At 28.4% G+C, this 16,063-nt stretch overlaps 2 protein-coding genes across 2 annotated transcripts; one reads left to right on the forward strand and one right to left on the reverse strand.

Moving 5' to 3' along the window:
* Positions 1-2,018: 2,018 nt before the first annotated feature.
* On the forward strand, positions 2,019-5,678 carry LOC124911569 (binding partner of ACD11 1). Its single transcript, XM_047452072.1, has 5 exons — positions 2,019-2,153; positions 2,943-3,061; positions 3,986-4,061; positions 4,790-4,903; positions 5,097-5,678. Exons 1-5 carry the CDS (start codon positions 2,148-2,150, stop codon positions 5,544-5,546), a joined length of 765 nt encoding a protein of 254 aa, XP_047308028.1. The 5' UTR covers positions 2,019-2,147; the 3' UTR covers positions 5,547-5,678.
* A 7,346-nt stretch (positions 5,679-13,024) lies between these two features.
* On the reverse strand, positions 13,025-13,864 carry LOC124913157. Its single transcript, XM_047453768.1, has one exon. The coding sequence runs from the start codon at positions 13,862-13,864 to the stop codon at positions 13,025-13,027; it is 840 nt and encodes a 279-aa protein (XP_047309724.1).
* Positions 13,865-16,063: the final 2,199 nt, after the last annotated feature.

The following is a 16,063-nucleotide window of genomic DNA, read 5'->3' on the forward strand; positions in this document are numbered from 1 at the left end:
AAAGAGTCATATGAAAAAAGTAAGTCACAAGATAAGATGTCAATTGGTGGGATTGGTGGTAAAAGAGGTCATAGTAAGGGTAAAAATCATGAAATTGTATGTGGAATTTGTGGGGATAAGAGGTCAATAATAAAGGAGATATATGTGGTTAAAAGTAATATGAATGAAATTTTGATTGACCAAAATGTGAAAATGTGTGAGCTCACGATATTAGAGGTCGATTGAGATTGGTGGTTAGTTTGTCGAGTGAGATAAGGGGCATGTGAAAAATGTGAGGTAATGATATGAGATGTCGATTGAGATTGGTGGTTGATTTGACGAGAGATAATAAGTGTATAAAAGTGTTTGAGGTCACGATATGAGATGTGGATTGTGTGATTGGTGGTTGATTTATCAAAATGGTGATAAAAATTTCGCGGTAATGAATAATATGTCGGTAATAATGTAAAGCACGTCTAACATTACTTTAGATAATAGCAAAATGTATGACACAACTTTAAGTAAAATATTTGGATCGATCTATAATAACTAACAAGATAATGGTATAATTGACTTGATTCTTACTAAGAAGGAATCTACATTTATTTTAAGTGTTTATCAAACTTATAAAATTATTTTTTTTTAACTTAATATATTTAATGAATTTTAAAATGTATATTAACATTAAATTTTGAAGTCGGAGGGCTTTAACAAGAAAGATTGGGTTAAGCTTTCTCCGCTTTCTCTCCTACCCAGGTGACCCCTCGTTCAAGGCAAAATAATATTTCCAGAGATACATCACAGAATTTCATTGGATCCCAGAAAAGTTGTAACCTTGGACTAAGTGAGAGAATGACTCTAATGCAACTAAATTTCAGCTCGCGCATACAAAGAACCCTTCCCTTACTAAGTGGGGTGGTAAAGTAACCAAACCAAACAATCTAATATACTAATAAATTGCATTCGATAGGTGGGATAAAGCTTCTATAAAACCCTAGATGCATTGAATCCGGTTTTAGCATCTTTGCCTTATTTTCGAGATCCAAGAGATACCCACGGAGCGGTAAACTCTATCTTTTTAGAAAATAAACCATATTATTTGAAGTAAAGACAAATGTAGAATGTTTGGCTGTAATGGTTAGAAAACGTCCATTGATTAATGCGGTATATTTCCATAACTTCTCATGATTCGATGACATTATCTTAATAAAACATTTAGTGACTCATGGTGCGAATTACACAAGCAAACCTCTTATGAGGGACCATAAGCTATACGAGTTATCTGTCTATCTTGGTAAGAAGTTACTATTTAGTTTTCGGGATTCCCTCACACTGCTCCCGGGTAACCTTGCTAACTTAGCAATTAATCTCTATCTTGAATTAGGTGGTAAGGGAACCATGCCCACGAGGAAGTGCAAGTGTCGAATCTTTAGAATCTTATATCAGAATTGTTGGAGTATATGAAACATGATATTTATCACTTAAACCTAATTTTTACAAACTAAAACTAATTTTAAATTAAGATAAATAATTAAGGAAAGGAATTTAAATGAATAATATTATTTTTATCTAAAATATTTACAAATAAATAATATTTTGTTTCTATTCTTATCCGTGTAAATGTACGAGATTCATGTTAATAAAGATAAATCTAATATTTATCTTTTAAAAATTTTGATGTTACATTATATTATTTTTGTGTAGGGTACCTTATTAATTTAGATAAATATGTTTTAAATTGAGTATTTTTTTTAGATATATATATTTTAATTTGCAAAAGATGATTTGAATGTCTTAATTTGTATGTTAAAATAGTTGATAAAAATCAAAAATATATACAATTTTTTTAAATTAAAAATTAAAAATTAATATGTAAAATAAGTTACAAACATTTGATAATTTTTTTAAATAACTAAAATTGTAATAATTAAAAAAATATATAAAACCATTCAAATTATTAGTATAATTTGAAGAAAACAAATAAAAAATTCTTACTAACTCTAAGCACAAAACCTTAGTCTTTACGTTTTTGGGAAGTTCCTTCTCTATAAGCGTTTATCCCCAATACAATACAATAAAAGATTCAATCTTTCTCTCACTCTAATAGCTCGATTAACTTGGGTTACCATTTCTCTTTCTCTATCTCTCCCTCGCTGTGATTAAGCCTTATGGTGGTATGTACTATCTACAATTTGATTTGATTAAGTTGGATCTCCGACTCACATAATAATCTGATTCTTATTCTTCTTTATATTTCATTTTACCATGAGTTATCTTCATCCTTTTTTGATCTTGACGATCCTTCTATAACCTTATCTGGGTCTGTTCTTAAAGAGCTAGGTAACTAAAAGCATGATTCATATTATGAAATTCTTCCATTAAACTTTACATACGTCTTTCATGATCTATTTGACTTAGATTAGTTTCAAGATCTAACGTGTAAAGGGATTTGATTTAGAATGCAAATTCGATGGTGGGTTCGTTTACCAAAAAGGAGAAGCAGTTGGAAAAATACCCATCATTTTTTAATTGATTCTCTTACCTAATACTACTATATTAGGTTTTAATCATGTCAAGAGGATGCCATGTCAACCTCACCAACTAATGTCAGGTTTTATATTCTAGGGTTTGACATTTCTGGACTATAATCCTGTTAGTTAATTAACTATAGTCAATCAAACATTTCCAAAGAATTACATTCATAGCTTTGATCTATCTGGTATTTCATTAACACAACAGTTTTCATCTGAATTTTCCTTTTTGTTAATGTGATTATGGCATAGTTGAAAACTTGCCTTGAGTGGTTCCATGTATGGTGTTTCTATAGGATCTAAAAGCATTTGTTTACATGAGCTATTGCAATATGCAGATCCTATCTTGACAGAGCTGTATAGTTTTCCAATGTATTGTTCTTTTCATTGTTAGGAACATTCTTTTTATTTTATCCTTCTTGTATGGTGAAGGATATGAGTCCTTCTGGATATACTGTGGAAGTTACAGGCCTCTCCAACAAAATTACAGAGAAAGATATTTACGAGTTCTTTGCATTCTGTGGAACGATTGAACATGTTGACATTGTCAGGTTGGGCACAAACCTGTTAATTTGTGTAGTTCCCTTCATTTTCTTGTCACTGAAAACGCAGTTGCAGAATTCACTGTTATCTCCATATGCAAATATCCATTGTTTACAAGTGAATTGGATCATGGAATTGTCAAATCTCTACAAACCAAATATCCTGATTAAATTATGTAAATTTGTTGGATAAATTTGTCACCTCATCTCTTGGATTTGAATTTGGGGATCTATTTGTCATAGTGATTATCATGGATCTCTATTCTGATCAATTCAAATGCACAGAGTAATAAGTTCCATCCTTATTTGATTTCTTAAGCATTTTAGCAAAGTAATAGTAAAGTGTTGCTAGTCCCTTGAATTTCTCTATAGATCAGTTGAAGAACTGAATCTCCATGTTAAATTGGTATGAGTTTACCTACTGTATGCAGCTTGGATAAAATGAAAAATATAAATCATCCAAACATAGCCTGCACAAAATGCTCTATGTTTCTTGGATTTGTTTGTGTACAGAGTTCAAAAGGTCATTTTTACCATGGTATTCGCTCTTTGTACATAATTGGGTCAACTCTTGCTGTGAAATTGTTGGCTTAAAAAAGCACTCAATCTGTGTAGGTCAGGTTTGAATGGATCAGTAAAGCTCCCACCCATTGCACTGCTGTCATGTTGTTTATTTTGATCAAGTACTAGTGAATTTATTAGGGAGGAGTGTCATTTGTTCAGAGCCTATTTGGAAACACCTTATGTTTTTAGATCTGTATCCGGATCAAGATGAGATATCGCCAATAAATTTCTCAATCTATGTTTGACTAAGTTTTGTTTCCAAATGTGATCAATGTGACAATGAAAAATGTTTCCAAATAGGATTCTTTTGGTTTGTTTGCTTTCAATTTCTTCAGCTTTTCTTGATTAAAGTCCTTATGGTGGTGACAGAGCGGGTGATTATGCTTGTACAACCTATGTGACTTTCAAAGAGTCTTATGCCATGGAAACTGCCGTTTTGTTGAGTGTAAGTGTACTTTAACTGCCAATCATTTATTTTTCTCTAGTCTCTATATCTGCAACTCTTCTATGAGCGGTAAGTGAAGGTTGTTTATAAAACTATCTTTGCGGTCTTTTGATATCCATAGCTTAATTATTATTTGTTAAGCAATTGATTAATCTTGAACCAACCTTAAGGATTAATGTCCAAGGGCTTGTTTGGTTGGAACAACTTTTCGGCTATCCATAAATGGTATAAGTAATTTCTCCTAATTCTAACCCACTAGAGTAGCTTAGTGGAAATAGTCTTGCTTAAGAGACTAAAGATCACAGGTTAGATTCACTGAGAACGCCCTAAGTTGAAGTGGGGTCATGACTATTGTTGGATGTTTTTGTTACATATATGTTTTTCATGCTGATCATGAACCTAAATATAGTTGTATATTTATAAAAAAACACAATAATCTAAAAAATATCTCTATACTAAAAAATAAAATATAAAAAATTACATTATAATTTGAATTATTGTGTAAAATATAAATTGTATACTAAATGAAAGCAACAAAAACACTAATTTGAATCATGATTTTGAAATGTACGATTCCACAAATATGGAAAAAAAATCACTTTCAATTTTTTAACTTTTTCAATTTTCTAATGAGAACGTGGTTGTGACAATATATTAGTTTTCAAATATGCTCGTTATGTACAATATTAATTTGGATCTTGTAATGCTTATGTATACAATTTTATTAGGGAGCTACTATTGTGGATCAACATGTTTGTATTACGCGATGGGGGGACTATGACGACAGTTTTAGTTTTTGGAATCAACACTTGCAACATGACGAGGATATAAGCAACCCAGCGGTAAGCACAACTCTTCTTGTAATCCAATTCATTCTAATTAAGTTGTTTAATATGGATTGTGTTAGAACTTAAACCATATTAAATATGATTTGGATTAAGGGTTAGCATAACTAACCCACCTATAGTAGCTCAAGTGTTACAAAGTATTGATTTTTTTAGAGCTTGAGGTCTCAAGTTGAATTCTCATGATCAGGAATCTTCAAATGCTCGAGAATTCACAATTCCTTCAGCTGGAGAGGCGGTATCTTTCACTCAGGATATAGTTAAAGGAATGATAGGGAAAGGATACGTATTGGGGAAAGATGCATTGACGAAAGCCAAGGCGTTGGACGAATCTTACAAGGTATCAGCATCTGCGACTGCAAAAGTTGTTGAGCTAAGCGAAAGGGTAGGCCTAGCCGACACAATCTTTGCAGGAATGGAAGCCGTCAAATCTGTGGATGGGAAGTTTCACATCTCCGATACCACACGATCAGCAGTTACAGCCACTGGAAGGACAGTTGCAGCTGCGGCTAACTCTGTGGCTAAGAGTTCTTACTTCTCTGCTGGAGCTTTGTGGATGTCTGATGCTCTTACAAGAGCAGCCAAAGTGGCTTCTGATTTAGGTAATAATAATAATAACAGGGGAGGTGCAAACAATTAAATGTCACATACCATGTTTATAAGAAAACAAACACTTGTGTATTATATATATATATATATATATATATATATATATAAGTTGGGTCTTTCCCATGGTTGAATTAAAGTTAATATAAACCAATTAGTTCTTTCAGCTATATTCTTATTGATTGATTGTTTTTGTAGTCTTACACCCAGCTAATATCTATTCCAACTCAAGCCAGGATTAGATATTAGGTTTGTGTTAATATTTTCCAAAAAATGTCCTGCTTTTGTTGAAGTGTTTCGGTAAACCGATAAAAAAGAAGAAGTTAAAATCGAATGAAGGATAGTTTATGAAACTGTTAGATTAAATTCAATTATGTTTAGTTTAATGGTTTAGTGGCTGTTGAACTTGGTTATAATTTAAAATTATACCTCAATATTTATCTTAATAATTAAGTTGTTAACAATCAAATTATATATATATATATATATATATATATATATATTTATTTATTGTTGTTATTTGTTTTCTAAAATATATATATGTGAATGATAACTTATATATTTTGTCCAAGTAGATTGACAATGAAATTGGTTAGAAATGAAAATTAAATATATTAAAATAAGAGAAAATATCAAAGGTCCGCGAATATCTAGATCAATTTTGAATTTTCATTACGATTTTTAATCACACGCGATTAACTTTAGTTTAGAGTAAGAATCAATATGAGATTTTTAGTCTCTTAAGAATTTGTTTTCACTTAATCTATCCTAATAAATTATAATTTAAATACATTATATAACAAAACCAAACTTTAATACTTTGTATACATGGTTTTTGGATATGAAGTCATAACACACTTGAATTATTCTCCATTTGTTCTCTTCAAGAGTAGTATATGTATAGGAAAACTTTTTGGCCCTTATGATTCTTAACACCACCATGCATGTCTTATTTATTTTAAAATAAATATATGAGATTGGTCAAACTTTATTTAATATAAAATAATTTGAATGAAATTTTGTAAAAAAATTATTATCCACAGGACAAGAGCTTTACATTTGACTCATTTTTTTATTATACTTATATTGATTCTTGATATGTATGAATATTTGTTAGGTTATTATTTTGAGAAATGATTGGTGAAAAAAATTTGAGAAAGAATTTGAAAGGGAATGATATGACATAATCTGATTCGTTGAAAAAATAATAATTTTTTTTTCTCTCTTCTCACCCTTTATTATTTTCCAGCTAGTGATGTGGTGACAGTCATTCCCTTCCATATTTTCTTTTCAAATTCTCTCCCCTATCCCTCCTCTATTACTTTTCTCAAAATAATAATGTAACGAGTAGATTTTACATTTGTTTTGATTGGGTCAAATATCTTCTATTTTAAAATTTTGTTAGAAAATTATATTATAAATTAAAAATGTGAAAATCAACAAATTAAACATATATACATATCAACCCTCCTTTTGGATATGTGTGAATATGAAAATAAATAATTTGGGTTCTAATGGATATTTATTTTATTTTTATTTTAAGAAACTAACATGAATATGTGTTCTATGATTTTAGATAAAAAAAAAAAATTGCAACTTAAGATATAGTTAATAAACAATTTGGTTAAATTATTGATTTGTTAACATTTATAGAAAAGAACATTAAATGATAAAAAAATATTTAGACTGATATGACAGAGTATCAAACATCAAATCTTCCAACATTATAACTATTCGAATTACTATCAACAACTCTTTTTATTTCAATTATATAATAGAGGATTACACACTTAAATGGTGAGAGGCATCTTGTCTTGGCATGAATGGAATCAAAATAAGTTGCCTAAAATACAAAGCTATGAGCTTTATCCCAAACCAAAGAGGCCAAAAAGAAGTTCAATTTACCCATCTCAAGCACATTATGGGGAGATAATGACATTGGTTTTGGCAAGGTTAGGTAAAATTAAAACATTATTAAAGTCAGTTTGCACATGTTCACAACCCAATATTTAATTCAAAAAATATGCCTTGATTTCCTACTCCTTTTCTCCTATCACTGTTTTTTTTTATTCATATAATTTTTGTCTCATGGCACTATCATTTCTTTTGTTTCATAAATGATTAAATAATCTTGGATGAGTTGATGAAATGCAATAAGAATTGGATGCAATTGTTGTTCTAACTCTTGACTTGCTTGATTGATGTTTACCATGTGTTTAGTTAAATAACTTTGAGTGGATTTCATCTATGATACCTAGTTGAGTTGAATCAAATTTGGTAGAACTAATAGCTTATGAATTTTAAAGCAGTGTGTTGATTTTGTGTGAGAATTGGAGTGAGATCTTTCAAATTCGAATTGAATTCGATTATAATATGTAATAGGATGAGTTAAAGAAAGTTCTAGAGGTGTTTCTTCGATGATTCGATTCAAAACAATTTAGAGTGTTTAATTTGATTTCCGAAAACAGAATACGCTCTTCACTCATGTGGAACCCAATCACATGGCAACCGAGAAAGTCGCCGAATGACCCTATTATCAAAATTATGTTTGATATTCAAACATATTTCAAGTTGTATCTGAATTGTGTTATGTTTTAGATGAATGTTGACTAAGTGCAAATCCAATTACACATGTTCTAAGGCTCTAAGCAAATCAAAGCTCAATCTGAAATGAACTCAAAGATTTAAGAATTCAAAATTCCATAATTTGTTTCTATAAATAATTAATCATATCATTCAAATGAATGAGAAGTAGAATTTTGGATTCAAAGAAAGGAAATATGGAATTGAGATAATTCAATTTTGATTAATTTTCTCAAAAATTCTTATTTGGTACATCATTTTTTTTTTCATTTTCTTTAAAAAAATCAAAACAAATCAATATTTTTCAATAGCATCTGAAAATTTATTTAAAAACTCACTTTTTTCTTTCATTCACTTTTCACCTAATTCTTTTTTAATCTAATTCTTACTTAAATCTGTCATACAAAATAAAAATAAAATTACTCTTATTTTTTTTATTTGACAAATTTCAAAAGTGATTGTAATTATGATGGTGACAAAATATTTGGAAAGCTCACTATATATGAATCAAAGTTTCTTGTCTTAGTTGAGTTAAATTAATTTAAAAGCATTTTGAAATTGAATTTAGGAAACTGGTTTTAACTTTTAGATTGACACACTATTTTCAAATCCAATTTGTAATTGATTCTTAACTTGATGATAGATCAAATATTTGGTCCTAAAATATTTTGATGAGTGATGAGGAATTGGATTATGAAAATCATTTTTGCACTTGGAAGAAAAATGATTTCAATGTTGAGATTCAAAATCTGTTTTTCATTTCCCTAGAATTTGAGAATCTATCTTTTTGAATACAAACATTCCTTTAAATGTGATTTCCAATAATAAATAAGTTGAATTAGGTATCTTGATATAAGCTTTAGGATTCAATTCCCAGATGTATATTATATCAAGAACTAGGAATCCAAGATTGAACAAAGGTTAATAAATCCACATTTGCCTTTTTTTTACTTTATCTTTTGAGCCTACTCGATATTCAAATGAAGAAATGATTTGAACGATTGTAAATAAAAAATTATTTTGATGGTTGATGAGTTTAATTGCATGGTTTATAGAAAATAGAACTTTTATATCACTCCATATCAATTAAAAATGAAAATGATAATAAATAAAACGTTTATATAACAAAAAGATAAATGTGAAAACACAATACATATCATGAGAAAATCACCAAAAGAGCGGAAAACTTTCACCGTAAAAGAGAAGCATGACGGATAATTTATCCTATTAAGAAATCTTTAATAATACCATATATTTAAAAATCAAACCCAAATTTGAAATATTTAAAAATATATACTGTGTTTACGAGCACAATTCGGGTTATCAATCGTTATAATAATTAACAAATACAAATGAAATAATCATATATACGATGCAATGTAAATTTGATTTGATTATATAATAAGATTCATGGTTTTATAGAATGATAAGATTGTGATGAATATGCTGAGAGAAGTGGCGGACCCAGAAATATTTTCTCGGGGGGCCAAATACCTAATAACGTAGTATTTTTTGGCTATCAAATAAATGCATTTTTTAATTAAAATTTTACTCGATAATTACATAAAATACTAATAAGCACAATTACTAAATTATTCTTGTCCATGAGTCAGTACAAAAGAAGACAAATATCTTCATTACGTTGACTATATCAATCAATCAATTCAAGAAAATTTCCTTTATTTGATGAACTACTTGACTCATCATGTCCTCGAAAAGGTAATCCTTGCCTCAATAGAAAGCGTGTTACATCAAATATTGTCGTTAAACATGTGTGATAATTTATTTCTATATCACGACCATGTGTACGTAAAACGTTTCTCACGTTATGTCTTTGATCTTAAAATGATTCAAATTGAATTATAGCTTCATTATGACAACTATTTGAAGTTCTCATATGACGATTGAATCTTTCTAATGCTCTTTTCCAATTTTTGTACTCATCTCCTATAAATGTATCATCTACATTTTCTCTATTTAAAGGTTTGAAAAGATAACACCAAAAACAAAATGATGCATCTTTTGATATGCTATATTCTAACCATGTATATTTGATCAGTAACATTAAACTCATTAGTAGGCTCATTAATTGATTGAGAAGACTCATGTTGGTCATGTGATGTAGAAGTACAAATTCGTTTATAGAACATCTTCATTATTCTATATCCTACATAAAATAAATGATTAAAAATAAATATGTGTCACAACCCCTAAATAAAATCTAACAAATACATTTATTTGTTGAAATAATTTAAAATTAATTTAAAATTAAGAAATATAAAATAATATTTTACCCTTATATTTATATAAATGGTTATTTTACCCTTATATTTATAAGTAATTTGTATTATTAATTATATTAAAATTAATAATATATATATATATATATAAATAAATTATAATATAAATGTAGTTTTAAAATAAATAATAATATTATATGATTTTCATTATTTTATATATAATTCTTTATATTTTAACTTATATAAATAAATGTTATTTATATATTAACTAAAATTTATGTATTATTATAAATATTGTATTTTAAAAAACAATTTGTATAAAATAAAATATTAATAATAATTACTTGTATTTTAGAAAATATTTTTTTGTATAAAATAAAATATTAATATTAATTACTTTAATAAAATTATATTTAAAATTAGAATAGTTTTTTTTATTAATTTTTATAAAAGGAATGGTTAGTTTATATAAAATAAGGTTATAATTAAAGAAATGTTAGAGGCAGGTTTGATCACCTGACCTCTACTATACATTTCAGCTCCAAAATTACTCAGGCAAAACCTTATTTGATAAACATATATATAATATCTTAAAAGTTTTACCTTGGTTGGGGGAGGCCCGGGCCCTGTAAGTCCGCCACTGCTGAGAGACATGATTTGTTGGGATTGATTCTTTACTTGATGAATTCACGAGATGTTGATGATTGCTAAATGAATTCGATGTGTAAGAAATAATCTGCTTTGGGTATAAGTTTATTTAAAAAATTATTGGATTATTTAAAATAATTTTATTTGGGGGTGTTTTTAAGAAAATGTGTTTTTTTATTTATTTATAAAACTACTTAAATGAATTAACATAGAATAATAAAATATATTTTTTTTAAATATATAATGTTTTAGTATTTTTGTTAATATTAAATTGAATAATTGATTAATGAGAAAAATGAAATAATAATTGCTTATATTAAAATATAAAAAATCCTATCACAGCAATGACATGTTCATTTTATATGATTTTAACACGATTGTTTTTCTTATATCTTGATTTAACCCACGAATTTGCTATCTCAGGGTATGTCTCAATGATTGTCTCCTTCTTCAAAATACTTTAAAATTTTTCTCATTCTTGATGAAAAGTTATTTTCTATATGATTTTAAAGTGTTTAAAAAAGAGATATCCATTGAAATATACTTTGGAAAAAATAGATAAGAGACTCTTGATTTAAGTGTCATAACATTTTCATGCTTTTGATATTTATAGTGATAGATGTTTATTCTTGAGTTAGCATTCATGACTAGAGATGTGATTCTCATAAATTTGATTTGTATGAGGGCCCATGATTTGATGAGCCATTGATTATATGTTTGCCTTGATGAATTAATGAGGTGATGATTGATAAATGATTTTGAGATGAGAAATGAATGTTCATTTTTATGTTTTTTTAAGTTAAAAGTAATTAATTAGTGAGCATCATGATTAGGAGAATCTCACCTATATGCTATGTGGAGAATCATGATTAGAAAAAGTTTGTTATATATGCTTTTTAAGAAGATTATATTCACTTTAAACACAATCATAGTTAAAAAAAAAAATAGAATTAGGAGCTTCAACATAATATAAAAAAAAATTAGGGAGCATGTAAACAAAAATTCTAAAATAAAAATGCATTTGGAAAGAATTGAACTTAAGATATAATATTACAACTTTAATCTTAAAAACTTTTAGACTACTAATAAATTATACAATTAAAAAAATCAGATACTATTTATTTATTTTTAACTGTGCTTAAGCACTGTATAACCCCTAAATATTCACCCTTGACTTTAAAAAAAAATCATAAAAGAAAATTAACACAAAGAAACCTAATTCTTCTTTTAAATCTATAAATAAACATTCCTAAAATCTATAAAAAAAAATAGAAAATTTAAATGAAAAGGAATAGGAAATTATAACACATACTAAAAACTATTTTAGAATTGGCATTGATGTATAACCAAAAATCTCATTTCCATCAAGTTAACATGATTAATGATTTATTTATTCTCCTGGATTATAAAAATAGTAAATTGAAGACTTTTACAAATTAAATTGTCAAAGATTCAAAATACAAGTTAATGATTTTACAAGTTACAAATGTGAAAATTTTAAACTCTACCACTCAAATAATAAGTTTGTTAATTTTTTTCATGTCTTTCACGTCAAACAAGCCCTTGTATCTTTAGTCTTAAGCCATACAGTTAATGATTTTATCTTTAGTCTTAAGCCATACATTTAATGATTTTACAAGTTACAAATGTGAATTTTTTAAACTCTACCACTCAAATAATATCTTTGTTAATTTTGTTCATGTCTTTCACGTCAAACAAGCCCTTGTATCTTTATTTGTAAGCCAATATAAATAAACAGAAGGATCATCTGTTACGGGATTTCGTCTGTTCCTTCACTGAGATTAATTTGATGCTACCACTACAGGTAGTGCCTGGATCCTACTCATAATGTGACACATATTTACAAAAGTGAAGCATCATTTCCCTGTTTTGTTGATTATTTTCTCTTTGTATATGTGACGTTTTCTTAGTAGATACATACACTACATGCAGGGACGGATACAAGATTTTAACTTGGGGTAGGCTTGAATTTAATGTAATAAATAATATAAATATATATGTATGAAAAATATTATAATGTTTAAATAAGTTGAGCTCTACAAGATTTTATAACATAAAACTCATCTATAATAAAATCTACATTTATATCTTTAGCTAAATCTCGTTCAATATAGAGTGTCAAGCAGTCGGCAATAAAATCATCTTCCATTTTATTGCGAAGTTCCGTCTTCACCTTCTTCATTGCTGAAAATGATCGCTCAGTAGTAGCGGTAGAAACAAGTAATGTTAAAACAAGATGAATCAATCTAGTCAACATAACATAAACTTTTGATCGTCCACTCTCGGTCAATTGTTGACACAACTCAACAAGTGTAGAAACCTTCAAATTCTGCATCACATCAAGTTTATAATGTACCAATTCATACTTCAAAGCAATAATGTCTTGTTCTGTGAAATCTTCGGGATAAAACTTCGTTGCAAGCTTGCAAATATCATCACTATTAAATGAGTCAAATGAATTTTTTGGGTCTAAAGATGTACTAAGAGAAAGAAGTTCTACTGATGACTCATTAAACCGAGTATTTAACTCCATCAAAATGAAGTCAATTCCAGCATTAAAAACATCAAAGTGGTAATGATGCTCAACTGTATTTTGTTGACGAGAACGGCCGATCTTATGTAGACAATCAAGGTTAGGAACATCAATTTCATTTTTTGAACAAAACATTTTAACTTCATCAAAAAATTCTCTCCACCCGCATTCTCTAAGTTTTTGAAGGCTAATTTTGGTAGTAGAGACAAATGTAATAGCAACCAGAATGTCTTGAGATTTTCTTTGAAGGACTTGACAAAGAATATCTGTTATTCTCATAATCTTATGCATTAAATGCAAGATGAAAACAAATTCAAAGTTAGCCATATTTCTATAAATCCCCCGAACTTCGGCCTTAACTCTTCCATTTGGAGAATGATCACTAAGAACTTCAAAAACTTTGCAAGTTGCAGCATACATACTTATTAAACTTTTGACTGTCATAGTGAGAACTCCAACGAGAAGCTCCTGCTCGTTGTAAATTACCAATCTGATTGACTCTAGTTCCAGAACCACATTCTCCAATTTCTAACATATGATTAATTTCGTTCCTTTGTGCAATATGTAATTCAACAATGCGCTTAGTAGAAGAAGTGACACAGTTAACAATATTATCCAAATGGAAAAAGAATTCCCAAATAACACTGATCTCCTTAGCTGCAGAAACCAATGTGAGTTGTAATCGATGAGCAAAATAATGAATATAGTAAGCATATGGACAATCTCTAAGAAATAATGCCTGAAGTCCATTCCACTCGCCACGCATATTACTTGCACCATCATATCCTTGGCCTCTCATTTTATTAACTTGGAGATCATGATGAACACGAATATTTGATATCTCTTTTTTTAGATTTAATGAAGTAGTGTCACTAACACTTTTGATGGTGAAAAATCTTTCTGTTAAAATCCCAAGATTATTCACAAACCTTAAGATAATGGTCATTTATTCACGTTTAGATATATCTCGTGCTTCATCAACAAGAATACAAAAGTATGTATCTCCAACTTCTTCACGAATAATTTGACGTACTCTATTGGCCATAATATGTAAAATTTCCTTCTGAATATTTGGAGCAATATATTGTGCATTTTTTGGAGCATTTTCAAGTACAACCTTATCAATTTTTGTACTTTTGGGGATCACACCTTCCTTTCTCTTCTGCCGCTTGGATCTCACCAATTCAAGAAAATTCCCACGATTAGATGAAGTTGAAGATTCATCATCACCTCTAAATGCACAACCTTGAAGTGCTAACCAACGAACAGTTATAATTGAGGTTCTTAAACGCAAACGATTTTTCTCCTTTTCCTCTTTAGATTGAGATTGAATCACATTATCAATATGTTGTGTAGGCTTCATCAATTTTTCAGCTTTTCTCTCACACATAATATGCGTCGAAGAAGCTGGAATACCAATATGACCAAGAAACGCACATGTTTTTCCTTGGTTTACCATTTTCCAGTTGTCAAATCCTCCATTAACCAATGACGACATATTGGACAAATTAAGATCATTCTGAAAGAGAAAACAATAGAAACAAAATGCCTTATCTGTTGAAGGTGAATACTCCAACCAATGAAATTGATCGAACCATCTTTTATTAAACCGACGATTTTGACTTCCAAATTTTGTACCCGGATACTCCAACATATTTGGTTGATAAGGCCCCATATTTAAATAAGAACGACGTATCTCATCTCGTACATTAACATCATATTCACATATGTGTTTTCTTTTTCCCGGATCTCGTTCAATAGAGTTAGAAAATGAAGTTTGAACACTTTCACTAGATTGATTTTGGATTGTAGAGGCCGCAGATGGAGAACTTTCACTAGTTTGACGATCTCTTTTTTTAAAGAATGAAGATATCAATGTCTTTCCTTTCTTTGAAGCAGATTCATGTTCCATTTTTTATATACCTATACACAATTTTCAAGATGGAATATTTTATCAAACAATTATAATGTAAGATCGAAAAAACATTAAAAAATCCAAGTAAATATTTAATCGAATAGTTAAATATTTAGAGTACAATGAAAAGGTAGAAAAAAGTAATACTAACATGATAAATTCTCAAAATTCTACATTAAATAAAACATACATAAATCAATTATAAATATGATATATATATACTTAAATTGATGATTATACAATAAAAAACATGAGAATTAGAAAAAAAAATATATATTAAAAGAAAGAATTTTATCTTTTATAGAATATGTTTGTTTACAAACGAGTTGTGGAGGATATTAAAAAGAAAATCAATTGTAAAACTATGAAAGAATAATGATATATAGACTAATTGAAATATATATACTAATATATTTCATATACTTTCCAAGATATGGATTTTTAATTTTATTTCAGTAATATAATATAATATAATATAATATAATATAATATAATATAATATAATATATTATATTAATATAATATAATATATAATAAAAAAATTAATTTTAAAAAATAATTAATAATTTTTTTTTCCGGAGGGTGGGCTTAGCCCACCTCAGTCCCATAGT

The sequence above is a fragment of the Impatiens glandulifera genome, chromosome 8 (genome assembly GCF_907164915.1).
Source record: "Impatiens glandulifera chromosome 8, dImpGla2.1, whole genome shotgun sequence".
Classification (NCBI taxonomy): Eukaryota; Viridiplantae; Streptophyta; class Magnoliopsida; order Ericales; family Balsaminaceae; genus Impatiens; species Impatiens glandulifera.